The sequence below is a fragment of the Egretta garzetta genome, unplaced genomic scaffold (assembly GCF_000687185.1).
Source record: "Egretta garzetta isolate BGI_Z169 unplaced genomic scaffold, ASM68718v1 scaffold107, whole genome shotgun sequence".
In the NCBI taxonomy this organism is placed as follows: Eukaryota; Metazoa; Chordata; class Aves; order Pelecaniformes; family Ardeidae; genus Egretta; species Egretta garzetta.
Genome location: NW_009260399.1, coordinates 2,139,884 through 2,163,400, shown reverse-complemented (window position 1 = coordinate 2,163,400; position 23,517 = coordinate 2,139,884). Strand labels below are relative to the sequence as shown.

At 39.8% G+C, this 23,517-nt stretch overlaps 1 protein-coding gene across 1 annotated transcript in view; it reads right to left on the bottom strand.

The window, feature by feature from the left end:
• The window catches only part of HGFAC (HGF activator), a 46,628-nt gene that overhangs the window by 10,396 nt on the left and 12,715 nt on the right, over window positions 1–23,517 (bottom strand). The window contains exons 5-9 of the mRNA XM_009643209.2: window positions 20,485–20,598; window positions 19,315–19,446; window positions 17,835–17,945; window positions 2,880–3,054; window positions 414–499 (exon numbers count right to left, since the gene is read on the bottom strand). Of these exons, the coding sequence (XP_009641504.1) occupies window positions 414–499; window positions 2,880–3,054; window positions 17,835–17,945; window positions 19,315–19,446; window positions 20,485–20,598 (618 nt within the window). The remainder of the gene's footprint in view (window positions 1–413; window positions 500–2,879; window positions 3,055–17,834; window positions 17,946–19,314; window positions 19,447–20,484; window positions 20,599–23,517) is intronic.

Below are 23,517 nucleotides of genomic sequence, written 5' to 3'. Positions count from 1 at the left end.
ATTAAATACTATGCCTCATACATCTGCAGGATCCTGTCCTCTATTTGCTCACAGAAGCCCACTCACTTTTCTGGGCCTGTAATTCCCTGACTGATGACAATTTGTACAAGGCATCAATCATTTCTGACGTCTTGCATGTTCTAGCAGAAAATTTGATGATATCAGGATGATTTTAACTGAAAGCAGTAGTGTGACACCGCTGTTTCAGGATGAAAATCACAGATTGGATCACAGCTCCAAAAAAATGCAAAAATAAGTTTGTTGTTGCCATTTGATTTACTACAAACAGTAAAATATTCAGCACTCCTGGGAACAGTAGAACATTCAAAATTATACAGTGAAAGCTTGTTCTCGTATCAATCACTCTTTCTTCATTCATTCATAACATGGATTTTAAGAGGGCCTTTACATACCGCAAGATGGAATGTCACAATACTCCCAAGACAAACTGTTGTCCTTCATGATGTAACACCATGGCTTCTCATCATCGTCTGGATTTCTAGTTAATTCAGAGGGAGAGTGAATTACAAGCATTAACCAAGCTTCCCGGAGGTTTTCTGCTTTTTCCTCTGCACCATGCAGAGGACTGGCAGGACCCTCAGCATTTTGAGCCATCTGACAAAGCTGTGAAGCGCCTGCTAACCACCAAACGGGTGAGCAGCCTTTCAGTTGTATTCTCCATTCTTAAAGCTAGCCAAGCCTGAGGTTTTCTAGGACCTGAAATACAGACACATGACTAGACACTCGTAAAATTTGCCTACAAGTATTTGGATGCATGAGCATGTTCACGTGGTTTAAATACAGCCCACACTGGAGTGCTTTAACAGATATCAGCTCAGCTATTTTCAGGACTAAATCCCATGGGAGCGATTCCTTTTTTAGATGATTTTTTAAGCAAGGAAATTCCAACACAGGTAGATTCATAGAAAATCCCTAACAAGAATAGCTCGCAAAAATGAATTTAAGAAGCTCAGGTTCAGGTTCCCTGGGGAGTCTGAGGAAATGAAAGACTACCCCAAGAAAATATCATATTCCTCAAAAGGGGAAAATGAAAAGGAATATCAGAAAGTTTGGCCCTTTGTTACCTTGGTGTTAAACAGGTCTTGGTTTGATTCCATTAGGGTTTCTCCACAGTACAGCCTAATTGTCTTTATCAATGCCATGTAAGTAACCAGAAATTTGCCCAGTTTACTCCTCCAAGAACATAGGGAAACTTTGAAGACCCAGAAAGATCTTCAGTAGGCCAAGAAAAATAGACAAAGTCATTCAGGGCTCCAGATAAATAGTAATTCTAATTTCAGTTGGATTTATCAGAAGCACTATCTATTATTTTAAGATTCTTCAATATTTTTTCCTTTTTAATCTGACTGCTCCTCAGAAAAAGATTAAAGCACTTTCAAATTCTCAGAACTGAAGAAGTAACACAGGTTGAGTCATCTTCTGCCAACAATGTTTCTAAATTAGACTATTTGAAGAAGAAGATATCTGCAGGATTATATAGTGTAGCAGAGATATCCCCAGAAATTGGAACAAGCTGACAAAAAAAGTGAAAAGCTTTTTTCTCAGCTCTACAGAACGTGAACACATCAGCTCCTACACCATTTTATTCTTTGCATTTCAGATCTGCAAGTGAATATTGTGCTTAAATGATGAAAATTGATGGGATCAAGACTCAGCAAAGCATAAAATATGTGCCCCATACATTGCCATGCTGTACTGGGACACCATAAATCTTATAATTAAGTGCTTGAATCATGACCAAGCCTTGGAAAACAAGCCAATCTGAGTTAAGGGGGGGTGTAGGAACTGTTTGTTAGTCTGTGTTAGAGAAGAGGAGCTACCTTCAGCATAAATGCATGCTTTTTATCACCAAACAAATCAGGAAGTGCAGTACATTCTGATCTTCCTGAAATACTGGTCTAACTTCCATTAAAAAAAAAAAAAAACAAAAAAACCAAAAAAAACCAACCAAAACCACCAAAAAAAAACCCAACCCAAAACCGAGACATCAACTAGTAGTTTATGGAGAAGCATCTAAAGTTTGCTGCATATAGCATTTGCTCATCTCTAGGATTCTAAATGGAAACATTTCCTTTATTTGTGGATAACCATTGATCTCATGAAGACCTCAGAGACAGGGGGAACATAAAGTGGCTCAGGAGAAAGCACAAACCTATGTATCACAAACATTTTCGTTGTAGCTGAACAGAAAACTTTAGCAGAAATTCAGTTTATTGTATGTGTGGTTCAATCAAAATTGAAGCAATTCAATTCTGGTTTGCAATAATTTTGCCCTGGAAGAAATCCAGGGAATGAATTTGGCATACCATTTCAACGTTATGGCAGTATAATTCTTTGATTTTTCATTTTCAAATAACTTTTCACTTTTGAAAAGGTTTTCATTTATGTTACATATTTCACAATTTAAGAATTAGAAATCAGAAGTTAACCATTTCAATTCAGCTAGTGCATTTCTTTCTCCTTTTAGATAACCATAGATTGAACAATTTCAAGTAACCAACCAAAACCACCAAAAAAAAAAAAAAAAACAAAAAAAAACAAAAAAAAAAAAAAAAAAAAAAAAAAAAACAAAAAAAAAAAAACCAAAAAAAACCAAAAAAAAAAACAGGAGAAAAAAAGGACCTGGAATTTACAATATTATTTTGTGTCTGAGCTTCTCTTGGCAGACCCAGCTATAGATCTAGTATGTCTACCAGATCTTGTCTTCTGCACACTTACATCCCTCGTGTCAGGCTGTTAAAGTCAGGGATGTTCCAAGACAGGGATAACACCTGCTATGAAATTCCTGGTCCTTCTCCCTACCACAATACAACCATCTCTTGAATTACAAATACAGGGAAAACATGAACTTTTCTCACCTGCAGTAAGAGAATGGCCCCAAGCCAAGCTGTATTGCTTTCTCAACACTGTCGACATGAAGCTCTTGATAAAGCAGGTCTGAATCCCAAGGCAAGCAGCTGTGTCCAAAAATGGTGGTCTTTGCTGTACCCCTGTACTCTGTGCCATTGCCAACATAGCACCGATGGCTAGGAACTGGCAAAGCATAAGACACTGGTCAGGAATCGATGCTAATTACATGTTAGATACTTATGTCGTAGCTGAGGTCCCAAATGGGAGAGTGACAGTGGGCCCGATTCTGTGTAGTGCCTTTCACCTTTCACAGGAATTAAATGCATCAAACGAGGATTTTTTTTTAATAAAACAAGAACCCAAGCAGTTAAAACATCTGTTTAAAATCAGTAGTGAATTAGCCTTATTTTACACACGCACAAATAACTATTCAACAGGAATACGACAGAAAATTAGACTAAAATTTGTACTGTGCATGGAAGATTTTAGCCAGCAATCTGCAGCGAAGTCAGCAATATGGCTGGGATTCCTCCTCTCTAATTTTAAACACAACTGAGCTCATCACTGGAGACTCCCTTTTTAGTCAACTAAGAGAAACAGGCATTTCTATCACCAAACTCATCCAGCCTGTTGGACTTTTTTAAGATGAGATGAATCTTGCCATATAGTCTTGACAACATTGACTGAATCTCCATTGACTGTAAAGGGAGCTTAAGTCAACCAGCTCAGATAGAGATATCTGTGTTGTAAAGTAGTGAAAACAATCCTGCCCCACCAGCAAGTGCTTAAAAGGCCTGATTTTGGAAAACACTTCTTTTTTATGGCCTCATACATACCCATATATATATACACACTATACTCATGTATATTATATATATGTAGCTACATATTGCAAATATTGCAAAAATTTAAGTAGTAGGTTGAACTTTTGTATTCAAAACCCATATCTTTGTCACCTGCACATGGGTTATTTCTTCAGATAGGTCTGACACATACATATTCTATGACCTGTATACTCAGCTGCCAAGATCTATCAACAGCACATACCAGCATTATGGCTGAAAAACATATGGGGATGCATTTGTGTACAAATAGCTACCCTGAGCAGAAAGTCTACACCTCAAAACACAGCTCAGAGTATCCCAAAGGAAACACAAAACCATCTAATGTACAAAGAGGATTAATTGTCACCGAGCCTCAGAGGGTTTCTTATCCCAGCCATGTCAGTGTGACTTATCCTTGACATCTGCAAGACTAGTGGAATCTTCTTCTAAACATATAAACATACTTAAATATATAACATCATGATATTCCTTACTGTTGAAAAACATGCTGTGAGGATGTTCTATCACACCACACAGTGTGGACAGCTATTGCCAAAGATTTGTTTATTTTGACAGAATAAGGCGACACATGAACTGGGGAATATAACCAGCAGTGAAATACGGAATCACAGTGATGAACTGCTGATGTCAATTATCCTTCCAAGTCATCAGTGTAGCAACAGACCTCAAAACCACAAGGAAGCATATGGCACACATTTGGGAGCTGGAGGTAAAGAAATTTGGTGCAAGAACTTTGGTGTGAGTTAGCATATAAATACTTAGCAAAATTAATTTTCTAGCTTGGCCTGGCAGACACTTCTGAGATGGTGAAACAACATTTTCTCCCACCCATCCCCTGAATCAAATTCCCTTTATTTCAATAACTATGAATATAACATTAAATCAAACTCATAATGTAACAACTATAACCTAGGAGCTCACAGAAAATAATTTTTCTATCATTTGTGTTGCTAGCAATAGAAACCATTTCTTGGCAACCCTGCCATTTATTTTCTGGGCAAGTTGCAAGTTACGCTGCTTTGTTTGCCTGAAACAGTGTCATGAAAATACCACCATCATGCTGTATGCCGAGTTCTTTGATTTATCCAGGGAAGTGCCAGGTGCTGTTTTTATTTGTACTGTATTTATTACATTCAGAAATTGTTTAGACTACTTTTATGAGGGTGAAACAAGAGATTCTGTTTCAGTGCAGAACCAGGGGATGTATTCTGCAATACCAATGGTTTGGACATCTTGCAGATGGTGTTTACAAGTTGTTCTCATCCTTGTCAGGCTTCAAATCCAATGCATCTCTGTTGCATCAGCTCTGCCAGTCATTGCTAAAGCTGCCAGAAGATTATAACTGGAAGAATTTGGCCTCTTTCTAAATCATCCCTCATGTTCTCCTCCTGTAACTAAGAAGTTTGGATTACATATTGCAGTTGTTGAGAGGAACAGTAATATCTCTGAGACAGGTTTTTTTTCTTTTTGGTTTTATAAGGAGTATTTTGGGCACAGGAGTAAAGTGACTTAATCTTGTATCTTGTGGAGAAGCATCTAGATAAACACAGTTGTTTCATCAGTGGCTTCCCATCTGTGTATTCTCTGCTCCAGCAAGCTTTATTTGACTGGCTTGCAGTAGCACCACAATACCCCCATCACAGCTCATTAAAGGGCACTTCATTAAGTACCTAAGGCCATTAAGAAGTATATGCAAAACCTAACACATTTTGTCACCTATAATTCAAGACGAAGAGTTTTCAAAAAAAATCTCTGAAACTATAGTTGCAGTCAGATAGATCTTTTCCTTCTAATACTGTTGCAGTGCTGAAAAATCTCTTTTTCCTTCTTTGTCAGAAAAAGTGTGTAGGTGGTCTGCTTGCAGCAGTTCTTAATGGGTTGCTCTGACTGGGAATTGTTCGTTCTCAATTCTTTATAGCTTCTGCAACATCTCATAACTCTGAAACATATTTATTGTCTTATGTGGAAGAAAGTAATGGAGGACATTATATATATATATATTTCTTGTTCATTCACTTCCCTGCGGTACTGCGAATCGCTACATTAAGAGTAGAGATGGCCTAAACTTGCAGATGATGAAAGTTTTGATGCAAATGCAGATTCAAGTTGCTCTGCAGTCCTACACCACTATCACCACTGTATGTTTCTTCTCAGAAAAAAAAAAATATTAAAATTTAAAGCTAGAAATAATTTCCTGTTATGATTTATTTTTAAAATCCAAGAGGTTTACATAGCTCACATAAAACATTCTAATTGTGTTAGGATGGCATATTTTATCAGCATGTCAACCAATTCTTTGCCTTTTAATTTTTCAGTAAAAAACAGTTTCAGGTCTTAAAATTAAAAGCCACCTGAAGTAGCAGTTATCCAACCAGTTCTAATTACTAACTTTCTGAAAACATTTTGCAAGACTTTTTGTCACCAGATCTTGTTTCAGGTTCTGTAGTTACATACATGAACAGTTTTTGGAGTTTCTTTTGGAAGTCTTTCTGTACAAAACAATGTATCTGTATGTTCCTTACAGATATGCATAACATGTTTCATTCTGTTAATAAAAATATATTTTTCCCCGATGGTCCTAATCCTGGGACAGGATAGTTTTAAGTAACCCTTTCAATTGCCTGTACCAGAGGTCATCTCCAGTGTCTTAATTACCAGTTATCCAGATGGAAGAGTTCTTTAGAAAATCATAAACTAAAGGAAAACCTTGGTGGAATTAGGAGAACATCCTCCATCCAGAGCTTTCCTGGAGCACATGTCCACTCCTGTTGCAGGGCCTCAGAAAGCTCCAGAGCCAAGGGCTACGTCCCCCAGACCGGTCAGAGCGAGCACGTCAACCCTCACTAGAGAGCCACTGATTTGCAAGACAGGACACGTTCATATCTCTCTGAAGCCTTTCTAATACATCTGTCAATGGACATTTCCACCTGATCCTGTTTCATCTATTAACAACGAAGATGAATAGCAATGAACAATGACATTTTATGCCTCTGCATAAGCTTATTGCTTACACTGCCTCAGCACTGCAGGATGTGTTGCTCTCCAAGGCATCCTTTACAAGGGTATAAGTCACCTTTCCTTCCCATATGAGCTCAGACTTATCGGATGCCTGCAGAAGGGTCCATCTTTTCTTGATTCACCCAGAAGTTCCCTGATCTCCTTTCCTGGGTAGCTATGAGATCCCCTCAGAGATGAAAGGTGTGAAAGTGTTTGATATCAGGGAGCTGCTCTTCACCCACTGCAAGCGTAGCTAACCGCTAGTCTGAGCTAGCAAGAAACGTGTGACAGAAGGGAGGCTCCAGCATTTGTAGAGATTGCTCTTATGGACATCTCACTCCATCAGATAAAACACTGAAAACACACACACACCCACAACCACACACCCTCCAGGTATTCTGAAAGCAATAAGGCAAATATTCCTATGCAAAATTAAACAAACACCATGCAAAGAGCTTTGAAGGGCATCCACATTAACCTAGCACTGCTCCCAAAGGAAGATTTGGGTTATATTTCAGTAGCTCCCTGTGCCCCTGAAAATCTCTAAATATCTGGGGAAGTGGTCAGGTAGTCATAGACTGCACTGAAGAAAGCAGTTACCGTCTTTTCCACTCTTCAACGATGAGAATGTGAAGTCTAATGCACAGGGTCAGGAGATTGCATGGCAGCAGCCCCAGGGCTGGACTGTTCCTGGCTTGAAGCAAATTGCTTCACATTTTCGTGCACTAATACTTGTCTGTGAAAGTGAGAATAACAGCAGCACCCACTGTATCAGAGTTTGCAAATTAATGAACATTAACCACAGCTGAAGTATAAAGGAAAGCTATATATCTATATAGCTGTATTTCTATATAATTCAATCAGATGTTTATAACTTTTATCTAGATTTCAACATTTCTGTTTGGGCTTATGATTTAATACAACAGCAGATGATGCATGTCACTAATTTATAACAAATAATTGATTCAAATAGTTGTGCTGCTTTCTGGTTTGTTGAATAGCAATAAAACCTCTGGACTGACATCAGCTTACACTGAAATAAATCCCTGCTGAAACCATAGCCTGATTATGAAACACACAAACAATCTGCCTGAGCCCCAAACTAGGCACAAACATGGAAAAAATTATCATCATTTCATAATGAGTTAAATATAATAGAAACTTACCATGTAGAACAAGGATGGATTTAAGACTGGGAAAACAAAGTGATTTATATGCGCGAAAGATTTCTTTTAGTTGCATCCTAACATAAGGATGGCACATTCCATTCACAGAAACTAGATTTATTTTTTAATATATTTCTTCTTCAAACTATCTTTGTACCTTCATACTTGCAAATACTTAGATCAACCGAGCTAAATTGAAGAGATTTATGTTTGTTATAAAAGCTAATGTACAAATCCGCCTTCTGAGTAAGTTGAATTTTTTCATATAAAGGTTTAAATCCAAAAATCTATAACCTCTGTCAATATTTTCTTAAAGCTTAGAAAAGTAATATCCTAGATAAGAGGAAGGACTGGCTCTTTTTCCATTTCATTTTTGTATTGATTATCTTCAATAGCACAATAGTTATGATTTACAGAATCATAAATGCAATCAAACAGGTAAGTATATAGAGATAAAAGGAGCAACATATTTAGGAAACAGGTTGTCAATAAGTAGAGGAAAGAAATTTCAGCAGTAACAAGCAAATCTCAGTGCTATATTACTCAGACAGGGAAACAACTTGTCATATGGACCACCTTATGAGATTTTCAAGAGTATCTGAGTCCTAATTAGTAGTGAAAGCTTTCATTCTTTTGAATGTACCTGTAGGTCCTGACATGTTAAGAGTATGACCCAAGATAAGTCTCTGGACAGGAAAAGAAACGGACTGTATAGCAATTAGTGATGGTCAGTGGATGAGCAGTTGCTCTGTAGAGAGCCACTAATGAGGGGGGGCGGCGGTCTCTGGAGCACCTAGCACGGGCTGGTGGGAGAAAGCAGGCAATGGGAGAGCCAAACAATGCAATGGAGATTTCTGCAGCAGTCCAAGGGGTGAGCTGAAAGCCTGTGAGCTGCTGTACCATGTCTACCTTCAACCAAAAGCATCCTCCCTTCAACCACCTTCCTAACTGGCAATTATACACCAAAACAGATTGCATGGATTAAAAGACGTCAGTCCTTTCACGTTTCAAGAGATGTGTCCTCTATAAAAGATAAGCAACTGATACCACTGTCATGTCGCAAATAAATAAAAAATAGGATTAAAAACACCTTTACGGCCTTGAATTAACCAGCACACAATAACTAACACTGCTGCCAAGTCAGGCACCCTATCATAAGAGTAAGGACGAAGCATCTGCTTCATATTATCAGCTGCTAATATTAATCATATTAGTTTATATTAGAATTACAATGAAGACTTGTCATCTAAAAAGGCAGGCACACAGAAGGCACCACAGAAACCTTAGTGTCCACCAACATCTGAAAAAAAGCATATTTTTTTTGTAAAAATTATGTCCTCTGTTGATCTCCAAGCTACTCCTATCTCTGACTGGAGAAATTTTTACCTATCCCTTGGAATTTGCCTTATCACTCAATCCTTACAGGGTTAATCCTTGCTATATGCTACACTGCTGACAGCATAGCTCATTAGCTTTCTCCTCTCCAGCCCACATTTGCCAAGATGTTAAGTGTAAAGGACTAATCCATAACCTCCATGCATATGGTGCTCCTTTCTCCATTTGTTTTTTTCCTGTATATCAGCCAAAATCTTTATCATAATTCCTAACTCTGTAAAGAAACCTGGGACATCAGAGTAGCATCTCTATTGTTGCTCGCATCTAACACCTCCATAAACACCACCTTATAATTATCGTTTTGTGAAGCCATGGTGATCACTAGTCTGTCCACCACCCCCTATACTGGCACTATCTTAGGGCAATGAATCAGAGGTGGGTTCTCAGATGATAATGCCATGCTCACTCATTTCTTCATCTTCCAAATCCTCCTACCATTTATCATTGCAGGTGATAGCCTACTAGACCTAGTTTTTGTCCATGGAACTCCAGCGTTATTTGAATCATTTTGAAATAATTTAAAATCTGATAAAAATCCAACCTGCCCTCACTATTTCTTCAACAGTGCCCTAGGCTTCCTTTTCATTAACTTTGCTTTAACACTTGCCCTGCCCTCATGCAACCTCAGAGGGGACCCATAAAACTTTACCCCTGCAAACCATGTAGTCATCTCTCCAAGCAGGAAAGCTATATATCTATATAGCTGTATTTCTATATAATTCAATCAGATGTTTATAACTTTTATCTAGATTTCAACATTTCTGTTTGGGCTTATGATTTAATACAACAGCAGATGATGCATGTCACTAATTTATAACAAATAATTGATTCAAATAGTTGTGCTGCTTTCTGGTTTGTTGAATAGCAATAAAACCTCTGGACTGACATCAGCTTACACTGAAATAAATCCCTGCTGAAACCATAGCCTGATTATGAAACACACAAACAATCTGCCTGAGCCCCAAACTAGGCACAAACATGGAAAAAATTATCATCATTTCATAATGAGTTAAATATAATAGAAACTTACCATGTAGAACAAGGATGGATTTAAGACTGGGAAAACAAAGTGATTTATATGCGCGAAAGATTTCTTTTAGTTGCATCCTAACATAAGGATGGCACATTCCATTCACAGAAACTAGATTTATTTTTTAATATATTTCTTCTTCAAACTATCTTTGTACCTTCATACTTGCAAATACTTAGATCAACCGAGCTAAATTGAAGAGATTTATGTTTGTTATAAAAGCTAATGTACAAATCCGCCTTCTGAGTAAGTTGAATTTTTTCATATAAAGGTTTAAATCCAAAAATCTATAACCTCTGTCAATATTTTCTTAAAGCTTAGAAAAGTAATATCCTAGATAAGAGGAAGGACTGGCTCTTTTTCCATTTCATTTTTGTATTGATTATCTTCAATAGCACAATAGTTATGATTTACAGAATCATAAATGCAATCAAACAGGTAAGTATATAGAGATAAAAGGAGCAACATATTTAGGAAACAGGTTGTCAATAAGTAGAGGAAAGAAATTTCAGCAGTAACAAGCAAATCTCAGTGCTATATTACTCAGACAGGGAAACAACTTGTCATATGGACCACCTTATGAGATTTTCAAGAGTATCTGAGTCCTAATTAGTAGTGAAAGCTTTCATTCTTTTGAATGTACCTGTAGGTCCTGACATGTTAAGAGTATGACCCAAGATAAGTCTCTGGACAGGAAAAGAAACGGACTGTATAGCAATTAGTGATGGTCAGTGGATGAGCAGTTGCTCTGTAGAGAGCCACTAATGAGGGGGGGCGGCGGTCTCTGGAGCACCTAGCACGGGCTGGTGGGAGAAAGCAGGCAATGGGAGAGCCAAACAATGCAATGGAGATTTCTGCAGCAGTCCAAGGGGTGAGCTGAAAGCCTGTGAGCTGCTGTACCATGTCTACCTTCAACCAAAAGCATCCTCCCTTCAACCACCTTCCTAACTGGCAATTATACACCAAAACAGATTGCATGGATTAAAAGACGTCAGTCCTTTCACGTTTCAAGAGATGTGTCCTCTATAAAAGATAAGCAACTGATACCACTGTCATGTCGCAAATAAATAAAAAATAGGATTAAAAACACCTTTACGGCCTTGAATTAACCAGCACACAATAACTAACACTGCTGCCAAGTCAGGCACCCTATCATAAGAGTAAGGACGAAGCATCTGCTTCATATTATCAGCTGCTAATATTAATCATATTAGTTTATATTAGAATTACAATGAAGACTTGTCATCTAAAAAGGCAGGCACACAGAAGGCACCACAGAAACCTTAGTGTCCACCAACATCTGAAAAAAAGCATATTTTTTTTGTAAAAATTATGTCCTCTGTTGATCTCCAAGCTACTCCTATCTCTGACTGGAGAAATTTTTACCTATCCCTTGGAATTTGCCTTATCACTCAATCCTTACAGGGTTAATCCTTGCTATATGCTACACTGCTGACAGCATAGCTCATTAGCTTTCTCCTCTCCAGCCCACATTTGCCAAGATGTTAAGTGTAAAGGACTAATCCATAACCTCCATGCATATGGTGCTCCTTTCTCCATTTGTTTTTTTCCTGTATATCAGCCAAAATCTTTATCATAATTCCTAACTCTGTAAAGAAACCTGGGACATCAGAGTAGCATCTCTATTGTTGCTCGCATCTAACACCTCCATAAACACCACCTTATAATTATCGTTTTGTGAAGCCATGGTGATCACTAGTCTGTCCACCACCCCCTATACTGGCACTATCTTAGGGCAATGAATCAGAGGTGGGTTCTCAGATGATAATGCCATGCTCACTCATTTCTTCATCTTCCAAATCCTCCTACCATTTATCATTGCAGGTGATAGCCTACTAGACCTAGTTTTTGTCCATGGAACTCCAGCGTTATTTGAATCATTTTGAAATAATTTAAAATCTGATAAAAATCCAACCTGTCCTCACTATTTCTTCAACAGTGCCCTAGGCTTCCTTTTCATTAACTTTGCTTTAACACTTGCCCTGCCCTCATGCAACCTCAGAGGGGACCCATAAAGCAGGGGTAAACCCTGCAAACCATGTAGTCATCTCTCCAAGCCATATCAAACCATAATGATGTTTTTTTATCTGCTATTCCATCCATTTTTCCTCAACCATGGAGGAATACTAACCTTATTCTTTTCCATCCTGGTTTTATTACTCATTCTGATGCTCCATACATGCAAACAACAAGCAGTATCTCAGCCCCACTTACAAATCCTCTTCAACTCGTAGTAGCAGACCTACTTATCCAAGCTCAGTGGAGGAGTGACTGGTTGAATACTCATTTATCATTTTCAGCCAGCTGACCGTGTTATTATACTTCACCCTATTTCTTTTTTTCCCCCTGGCCTCGTAGAAAATAAAAAATTAAACACTAATCCAAAAGTTTTCTAATAGTTTATAGAAGAACATCGGTAAACATAAACCAAAAAGTTAAGACTCATTATCTTCTTCTTACTGTCTTCTTCAGAAGAAAAGGATTTAAAACTTTCCCTCCAGCCTCCAGAGCTGAATTTTCTTTACTAAAGTACCTTTTTTTAAAAGAAAACTGCTAACATCCTATTTCAGTAAAACAACCACTAAAAAGGTGGGTTTGCTGTCTTTTTCAATTCTTTTATTACCTAAAACTCCCCCAGTTTAACACCCAGAGATGTGGCCAAGAAGTTTTTTTCCTGTGTGTAATTATATATTCAACTATTCTGTCATCTTCCTTTTCTAAAAATCTTCAGCCTACTTCTGACATACAACAACACATCTCCTTATATAACCATAAACCTTCCACAATTAGCATTCCAACTCATACTTTCTTTAAAGCCATGGTACCCCTCTAATTCCATTACCCCTAGCCTAACTAAGAAAAAAAAAAAAAAAAAACCAAAAAAAAACCAAAAGCAAAAACCAAAACACTAGAAAACCTAAAGAGTTCAAAAATATCTTCAACAGCTTTGTCCTTCATGATGACCAACACTAGCAAAACCATTATTGCTACCTAAACCTTAACCCAAAGAAACCTCAAAACATATAATCCCCTCTGCAGTCCTCCCAATACTCTTAAACCTACCACCTGCTGGAACCCAGAGCCACAGTGATAAATCCGAACAGGCTTTCCATGTGCCTGCTTTCTACCTAGTTTAATCATGAAAAGCACAGGTCTGCCACGACTCATCCATCCTACTGATTTACTTTATTACACGGATATTTTATTTTTACAAATAGTTTCACAAGAACAGGCCCTGAGTTGTTGCTGAGTCTTGATACAACAAACGGGCCAGAAATAACCCAGCTAGCCATCAAGAACGTTGTACCACCCAATGATTAAGGTAATTCTACACGCTAAAAATCCAGTTAAAAGCTGACAAACCACTGAAATATGTGGTGTTAAAACCGACCTCAGTTATCCACATGTGACTACCAGCTATTCCTCTGATCAACAGTAACACAACAAAGTCACCTACATGGACTAAATGTTTCAGGAGAAGGCTTGGCTGCTAATTAAACAAAATAAAGATATCCCACTAATGTACCCTCCAATGAATCAAGAATAAGCCTAAAAATACAAATGAGACCCCCAAATCTACTAACAATCCACACCCAAAAATAGCACCAAAGCAATGGTAAGGAGAAGGAAGTGCTTTTACCCAGGAGACAGGGCACAATATATATTAGTTCCCACTTGCAACTAAGGCCGATAGTGTGAATGTAATGGTGGGTTTTCAACCATAGAAACCTTAAAGGCACCAATCCCTTAAAAAAAACCCTCTACAGCTCCTTCCTTCACCCTCCAACTCCCTTTAACATCTACATAAATGCTTATTACAATGAATTATCTGTCCTCTGGCCAAATTGCTCCTCCTCTTTCTTTAGCGGTGTGCCCCCCTGTATCCACCCAACATCTCTACCATGGCTCCTGTCTGTTCAAAGAAACATAAAATGTCAAAGTAATTTTACAATTCCATGTTTATAACTGTTTGTCATAAATTATCACCTCCAATGAAGCTAAATATTTCTGAAGTTAAGCATGTACCTAAAAATTTCCTTTCCACTCCCTATACCAGCTTGGGCCAGAGATAAAATACCATGCTCACATTCTTCTCAGGTTTCTCACATTTATCACTGGATGAGAAATCAAATTGGCTGCGTCTGGACCCTTTCTATAGCTTTCTCTGTACAATAGGTCAACTATTGCTACTCATGCTTTGATAATTAATTCTGAATTTTCCCTTAAAGCCTGGATTCAGAGCTCTCTCAGCAAGAACTCAGTCTCCAAAGTGAATACAGTTACTCTCTTAATACAAAAGCCTTATTTCTGAAAATAAGTGCATATTTAAGTGCAATTATTATGAATTAAAGTTAATTAAAAATGGATCTGTGAATAATTTTAAACAGCAGCTGTTTGGGGAGGAATTTGTTGGTGATTTATCTAATTTCCTTTGAATTTAAACTACACTGAAATCTTATGCATATAAACTGTGTTAGACCATTTTTTGCAATGGTAGTTCTTTCTTTAGTACTGAAGGTTTCTTCTTTAAGGGCTAGAAAATAATGTATTACCACAAAGAATAGAAATCTATATTAGAAACTGTCTTTTGCATATCGATCTTCTTTGTTATAGGTATCTCCTCTGTTACATTTATTACCTCTCTTTTTTTTTTTTAAGTTAGCTCATAATTTGCCAGTAACTCCATGGCCATTATGATAATAGCTTGGAGATACAGATAGATAGATAGATAGATATAAAAAATTATTGTTTGCAAGAGGATTTTAAGAACAGTGAAAAGACGATTTTGAAGTCCTGACAGGGAACCTGTAGTCCAAAAAAAGAAAAAACTATTGGACAGATAAATAGATATCTGTAAAATCACAAAAGTTATGATTATTGTCTGTTGCTCACTGTTTAAGGGGGGAGGGAGGGGAATGAAATTTTCAGGCAGTAGGTTTTAAGCTAACAATAGAAAATACTCTTTCTCATCACATCTATTTAAATTCTGAAACTTATTGACACGGCATGCTGTGAAAGGTAAAAGCATAAAGGAGTTCTAAAGAGTTTAGACAAATTCACAGTAAACAGGTAAAGGTCTATTAAATATGATGGTCCAGCCATCTGCTGAGAAATCCCCAACCAGAAGCATCTCTCAGTAACTCCCTGCTTCTGGCATTACTCCTCAGCCATCCTTTGCTTTGCCAGTGCTCAACCCACAATAGTACTTAGACTTGCGATCCAGGATGGCATTTGGTTTATTAATGTTTGTGAGCATGACATCCAGATAAATTAGCCAGTTTTCCATTTGAAGCATATGAAAATTGGTTATTCTTTGTAGAAATCAAGGACAGAGATTATCATCAGAGACCTCATATCACAGCCCAATAAACGTTTTGGGGTACTTACTCTTTATCAAATTGATTGCTTTCTTTTTTTAACAACAAAAAAAAAGATGACATTTTTGCATCACCACTCAGGTTTAAGGTTGCCTCTATAAGTGAATAATTCAGAATAAAGTACATTTTGGAGACACTGTAACTTTCTCTCAATCAATAGGTATCACCACAAGCTGTTCAGACTGAAGGGTGACCTCAAAATTCAGTCCTGTTAAGACAAGGGAAACTCTACAAGACAGTAAAAAGGAAAATAAAGGAAAAAAAGCCAGCTGTGCTCACAGCATCACATTGAAGGGACGAAGAAAAAATTAATCCGACATTTATTTAAAAATCTGTTCTATGTGCTCTGAGAGCACAAGCTCCCAGTGCTTTCACCAGAATGCCATTGCCCTCGTGTGATGATACTACCAGGTCTACAGACCCCAGCACTAATTTATTTGCATTAATTTAGAATGACTAAATCCTGGCAACGAGGGTTTTTTCATTTTTAAACTTGTTTGCAAGGCCCTGACACATAAACACAATCCTTCAGTTCCCGTTTTGTGTGGGGGTGTTAGGCAGTCGAACACAGATGGATTGTAAGCATCTAAAGCCATTTGTTTAGCAAACCAAATGTTTGCTTTATTATTTTCAAGTAATCAAAGAGCACCTGCTTATTTCTTGTTCTAAGCTACTCAGACAGAAACCAGTATTACAGCTATAGCACTGTCATCCTGATATTTATAATCCAGGCCATGCTGGGTGGATGTTTATGCACAGTGTTGCCGCTTTGGGCAGGGGAAGCTGATAAAGAAATAGGAATCTGAAAAGCGGTTTTATTTGAAGATGAGCAGCGCGCAGTCCTCCCCGTGCACATGCAGCCCCTTGCCCAAATCATCGCAGCAGTATTCGCAAAGCCTGGGACAAACCTCACTGGGGCAGCTACGGGACAAAAAACCAGACGGCATCGCTCCTTAGGAGGGACTTAAGAAGTCACAAGCCCATGTCACACAATTCATTGGGTGCCTCATGAGTGAAGGTTCAGGACCAGTTCATACGCCATTCAATTTGCCCATTCACTCCTGCTATTTGTTATTCCAGCTGTACTGCTGGTCTCCCAAATGGATTATTTTTTCCAGCTTGAATAGCTGGCTACACCATTTGTTAATCATCAGAATAACAAAAAAGAATACCAGATACCAATTCCAGTGTTCATTACCGTGGCTTTTTAGCCCATCACCTTTTCGGAACAACTAGTTGCCCACCATAGCTACCAGGAGTCTTGTCTTCAATTTTGATGAGCCCTGGGATCTATGTACTCAGAAAGACATGAGTTGATGGGATCACAGGCTGGTATTACTGAAGGTCTAGTATAATTTATGCCTAAAACCTGCTGTATTTTAAAAGTAGCCACTGATATAACTTGAGGATTTAGCATGCAGGTAAGCTTTACAAGCAGATTTAACCCCTGCAGTGAAAAATGTTAAATATTCTGGAGGAAAATTATAACAAAAACTATGTAGCATCTCATAAAAAGCAACACAGAGCTAACAAATAGGCATCAGAAGGCAGATTTTCTCTGCCCTGACCCACCAGTGAAAGTAAGGATTTTTTAGGTAAGCTGTACTGTGCTAAACATGCTATTAATTTAATGTACAAGGTAACCCAAACAAAGGGCGTGGGTTTTATATTTATCTACTTCCCACATCAATCTAGTGCTACCAAATACAGCCAGCTGACAGATTTTGTCAGAGCATAAATCCCTACTTTCTGAGGGGACAGGGTAAGATGCAGGGGTATGTGGGGAAGCATTTGCACTAGAGTACAACTCTGCGACTGATCCTGCAAAATGGAAGCATGTAGTTAATTTTATGGGCATGAGTAATTGGATTAAAATTTCTGTGTTTAATTTTCCATAGAGTTAAGTACATGAACAAATATTTTTAGAATCAGGGTCTCAGTGAAGAAGAGTGTGTTATGTTTTACACTGAAGGAATACATTAAACACTTGTTTGTGAAGTTCTGGGTGACTCTTCAGCTATCACAAGAAATGTCTGCAAAGGCAGAATACAAGAGAGAGGCAAAACCCACCAGATTCACACCCAGATGAAAACCCCAAAGTCCCTGCCCTCCGGCAGGTTGTTGAACTTACCAATATTGCAGTACTTTCCTGCATAATTTCCTTTGCAATCACATACTATTTTCCCGCTGAAGGTAATCATTTTACATTCTCCACCATTCATGCAAGGGTCATGAACACAACCTACAAGCAGAAACCAGAGATCAAACCAAAGGTAGAAAGTATTCAAGAGAATCAGTCCGTTTTAACTTACTTTAGTACACCTTCTCTGTGCATATATTTTGGGGAAGTTTTTCCTTTTTTACTCATCTCAGACCTACACTTGATAGAAATTGAAGAAAAGGAAACTGCTGATTTCTGCCTACTGAGGTCTGCCTCCTTGGTTTTACTTTTATTGGATGTCAGCACAGCTATTGAAAAATATTACCAATGAACAATAGGTAAAATGGGGGTGGTGATGATTATTACTAGCGGCAATGGTGGTGGCATTAGCATTTCTTTCTGTACAGAGGGTTCTGCCAATTCCAAGTTTGCCCCTGAGCTGCACTGAAATTTATAATAGCGTATCTAGCAGGGAGCTCAGTTAAATATTTAGGCTCTGTGACTGGGAAGTATTAAGTCCTATCAAATTTTCCAACTCTCCCATGGACTCCCAATGTCCTAGAAAGCCACTGACTCTCTCCATGCTTTAGTTTCCATTTGTGTATTCCATTTGGGAATAAAAGCACCTGCCTATTTCAAAGGGTAGGGTGAAAGTCAGCTATACTGAATAACAGAATAGCCATACCAGAGCATGTATATAGGGGAGGCACACCAGTTTGTTTCCCACCATCTCTCCTTCCAAAAGGGAGGTGCTGTGCTGCCTTAATCCACTAAGTGACAACCCAAAGTACGTGGCCTGCACCTAGCTGGCCTGTGTTGGGCACCTGGGAGCCTCAAAACAAGGAGGAGGCTTCATAATAGAAGCATCACTGCAGCCAGGAATGGGGATATTGGGCCAAAAACCACAGGGACTCTGGGGTCGGCGCAGGGCAAATGGGATCCTGGAAGCAGGCAGGGTTTACCTGCTGGTGACTCAAGAGTGGGATAGGCTTGGGAAAAAAATCCCAGAGGTGAAACAACAATGTGAAGCAATTGTAGGTGTGCAGGGGAAGAGTAGAGGAGGGTGTGCCTCTCAGGCATGCTGCAGCTTCGGAAGAGAGCTCAGAAAGTCAGAAATTTTACCCCTTCTACTGTATAGTCTGTTGCATATTCTTACATGCTGGGTTCAGGATTGCATTCCTGGTAAAGAAAACACTGAACTGTGTCCCTAAAACTCAGCTTAATGCATATAATTGCTTCCTCAAATACGGATGCCAAGTTGAAGTGATTTCCTTGGTCAGTGTTACTGCTCACACACGGAAAGGTAAGCTAAATCTTCTCTTTTGGGGAGGGTACACGAGCTGTGAGGGCAGCATTACTGTGTATAACACCACTCAGGCTTTGATCTCCTTACTGCCCTTTATTCCCAGTCCCTGCAGGCCAATAGCTGTAATACAAAACAGTGCCTTACTTTTGTGTTCGACACTCTTGCACTCGATCTGGCCGTTCACACACATGCACTGCTCCACAGCTCCTTCTTGGACTCTTGACCAGCTCATGTCCACATCAAAGAACTCATAGAGACTGTTGTCAAAACATTTCTCTGAAATGCAGTTTAAAAAACAACACAAGCTTTCTGAGGTTATTTCTTGCCAGGAATGGCACCACAGTCCCCATCATTCCCTGCTCATCCCTTTTTTCCCATTGAGCAGATACATGGTTTTTGACAGTGCTTCTCAAACAAGCCAGCCTCCATAGTGTGGAGGCACTAAGCCACTGTGGCAGCAGCTCCAAGGACCTCAAGGCTTTCTCCTACAGCCCCGTGAGTGTGACAGCAGCACCATTCCAAAAGTTCATCAGCCCTTCCAAAAGTTCATTCAGCAAACACAAAAAATCAAATCAGTGCTATATACTTGCATCTGTCCCACAGATGAAGGGCTGTGGTAGAGACAGTGGAGCACCAGGACTGAAAAAGCCTTCTTCGCTTGCATCAAGAGAGAAGTCTAGAGCTGCAGGCAGAAGCCTTCACTAAACAACAGCAAGTGCAACTGAAAATCCTTGGTGTAAAAGCCTAATTCCTCACCCGATGTGCAGTAAATTGGGAGTGAGACCACCATAAAACTGGAAAAATAACCCAAGCAAAGCCTTTTGGCCTGAGTCTCCTCCTTTGGAAAATGACTACCCCGAAGGTGGGGTAGCTGTCCAGGTGTAAAGCTGACATCACAGGAGAAGTCATAAGAGACCCATGTGTGCATATACATAAAGCGTCACCTGAAATTTTGTTGTTTTTTCATGTCTCCCTGCCTTACCTACTGGATTATATTATTAGTCGTTTCCAACCATGTAAGGGATATTTAAATCCCCAAAACACCAAAGGGAGGGGAAGAGGCTCTTTGTGTTTCCCGTAGCTTAATATCTCACTGGCTCAGAACATGCTTGGGTTTATAATCAAGCTATTTTCATCTGTCCTGTCAGTAATGGATTGTCTGTCATAACTATTTGGAAATCCACCTACATAAACATTCATGCTGCAGTGGTCTCTCCCGTCACAACAGCACTACCTTTTCATTAAGCAAATTTTAATGAGCTCTACTTACTGCTTGTATTCCATGTTGTAATGCACATGGAAAAAGATACTTACTCATCTGACAGTCCTCGCCCGTGAATTCCTCGGGACAGGTACAGTGGTACATCCTATGGCCATGAGTGAGAGAACAGGTCCCTCCATTTTGGCAAGGGTTGTTTGCGCAGTGATCTAGACAGGCCACGCAAGAAGTTGTTGTTAATAGGTGCCAGGCAAGATGTGCTTTGTTGTGTTAGGCATTGGCTTGGTTACACGAAGCGTTTTGGTTCAGTGCACAGTGGTTTCAATAACATCTATTAATCTAAAACCATGTTTATCCAACCAGCTTGCACTGGTTTTGTTTCCAGCTGTATAGTAGCTATATTTATCCAGCTTTTAAAAACCATACAGTAAATCACTGAGCTGAACCTTCTCCCCCAGAATAACTTGGCCAAAGGTGGTAGGTCCAGGATCACATGATGTTAGACATTAGGAAAAATTTCTTCGCAGAAAGGGTTGTCAGGCACTGGAAGGGGCTGCCTAGGGAAGTGGTTGAGCCCCCACCCCCGGGGGTATTTAAAAGCCAGGCAGACAAGGTGCTTAGGGCCATGGTTTAGTGGTGGGATGGCAGGGTTAGGTTAACAGTTGGACTTGATGATCTTAAAGGTCTTTTCCAACATAAACAATTCTATGATTCTATGTTGTCCAGAGCTGCCACTGTGGTGAGGAAGACGATGGGACAAATGCCCACAAGATGGAGCTGTGCCTTTACACTGGGGAGCGAAGGCTGCAGCTCAGCCTCTGCCCGGATTACTGCCCGGCATGCTTGGCATTTCAACATCAATGACCAGGATTATGCATCTCTCTTTCAAATTACACAAAGGACAACGCTCGACAGAAGAATTTGCTATGGATTTTTGGATTATACCTCAAACTAATGGGCAGCTGGAACGAAGGAAAAAATTTTGAAGCAAAACAAGGGCACATCCAAGTAAATCAGGCCAAGCATTACACTGGACCAGTCTCATGTATCTCTGTTTTTTAAGAAATTTTCTAAATCATGGGAAAACAGGGTGGGAGAGGAGAGGGTGTGCCAGGACAGCCCTCTGACTCTTGCGATGGAAGCTCTACTTGACAATGTGCAAGGCATAAGTTGTAGGAGCCTTGCTGGCCAGACGACGTTCCTGATTTTAGGCAGCGTCAAGGGGTATATCTCCCCTAAAGTCAACCAACATCACATTTTACACACACACTGCAGAGCTGGCCCAACAGCTGGTCTGCATTCAAATCTTCTTTTTTAATGCTAGTCAAACTCTGTGAGGCCAACTGTAGAGTTACTCAGTCCAGGTGCTCCTTCAGATAGAGCGTGTGGTCCTAAGCGTGGGATGCAACATGCAGAAACCCAGGCACACACATACAGGGCTGAAGCAAAGCACAAAAGGCACATCTTTGAGCTTTGCTACAGTGGTGTAAATGTGAAGGTTCCCCTGCACACATCAAAATATTTACTTCAGAATAGAGTGGTGTAATTCATATCAGATAGCAGGCCTGGGTGTATTCACTGGTAGTTTCACTCCAGGATAACATCAAGAGAAAGCAAGTCAAGGCAGTGACATTCTTGCTGTTCCTGCCATTTGATAATTACAAAACTTTTAGTGGTGTAATGTTTCCTCAAAGAAAAATCCTGTATTTCCTAGTCCCATCACATCCATAACTTGATCTCCCGGCCATCTTCTGGTACAGCAGTGCTCAAGCCATTTTTTGTTCCCTTCTTAAATCTGCAAAGAGCACTTCCAGTCCTCCCTTTCTTTCCCAGTTGGAGTCCCTCGCTGCATCCCACCCACCACTCCAGCCTGACTTCTCCAGGGCATTCTGCATCCCTCCAAACCTTCCATGGAGTCCAGGAACAACTTCTACTCACAAGCACACAGACACAACACAGTTCCCTGAAGGTAATCCTGCCCACCATTAACCAGGGAGCACCAGGTCCCTGGAAGCTCAGCAGATGTCTAAAGCCACCCAGCTGTAACTTCCCATCCTCATGGAAAAACACTCTGTGCTTGCTAGCAATCACCTTGACTTCAGCTTCACCTCTCTGAGGCTCTGCTCAACAAGCAGTAGCCTTCTCTCACGTTTCTAACCATGTCTTCCCACAAAAACTTTCTGTTTCTGCCACCCACCTTTCCCAGAACTGGGACTGGTCTTCCCCAGAGCCCCTCCTGGGACGATGCCTCTTCCTCCTGCCTGCGCAGCCCACACTGCTCTACTTCTTCTTTCCATATCAGTCCAAATGCCTCTTAAAAAAACTCACTGTCTGGCACTTTTCTCCCAGGGCTGGGCCTCCCTGAGGTTTTGGCCATTTGTCTGAGATTTCCAGACATTCAGAGCAGTAGCCCTAACAGACTGACCAAGATCTGGAAGTCCTACACATAGGGGCATTGCACTTTTATGCATATGTATGTACATACATAAAAACTACACATTTCCAGCCCAGTTGGCCCATATGTGTGAAAGGGCCACATCAGGCAGACAAGCACCTCGGGTGTTGTTAAGGCGAGCTCTGGCTCTGTACAGTGCAGTACTAACATCTCCCTCCCGCAGAGCCTTCATACCAGAGCTTCACTTCATCCTGAAGCTAAACACTTTTTGGTCAAACTTTCTCATGAAGTTGGCAGATTTATTTTTCTGGATCAATGCCTCCAACACTTGCTTAACACTAATTTGTAAGCAGCCCCAATGGTTTCAAGTTGACTCCCCATGTACACATGGTATTCTTGGCCTGGAGACAGTTTGTGCTTCAACCTTTGCTTTCAAGCAGCTCCTTCCCCACCCCAGTTCACACACTCCTCACCAATCTCTCAAGGCCCAAGGGTACTCTCTCCCCCCAGAATTTAATTATTGTTGTTTTTCAAGTGTCCACAAAGTGATTGAGATCCCCCCAAAGATTTAATATTTTAGTAGGCTGAGATTTTTTCCACAACAAAATCATATATTTTCCACATTTTAAAGATCAGCATTATTCAGTTTGACTGCTCCTTTCTTCCTAGCCATCTTCCCCAGCAGGGGAATTTTAGTCCCGTTTGCTTGAAATCCCCTTCAGCCATTATGCCA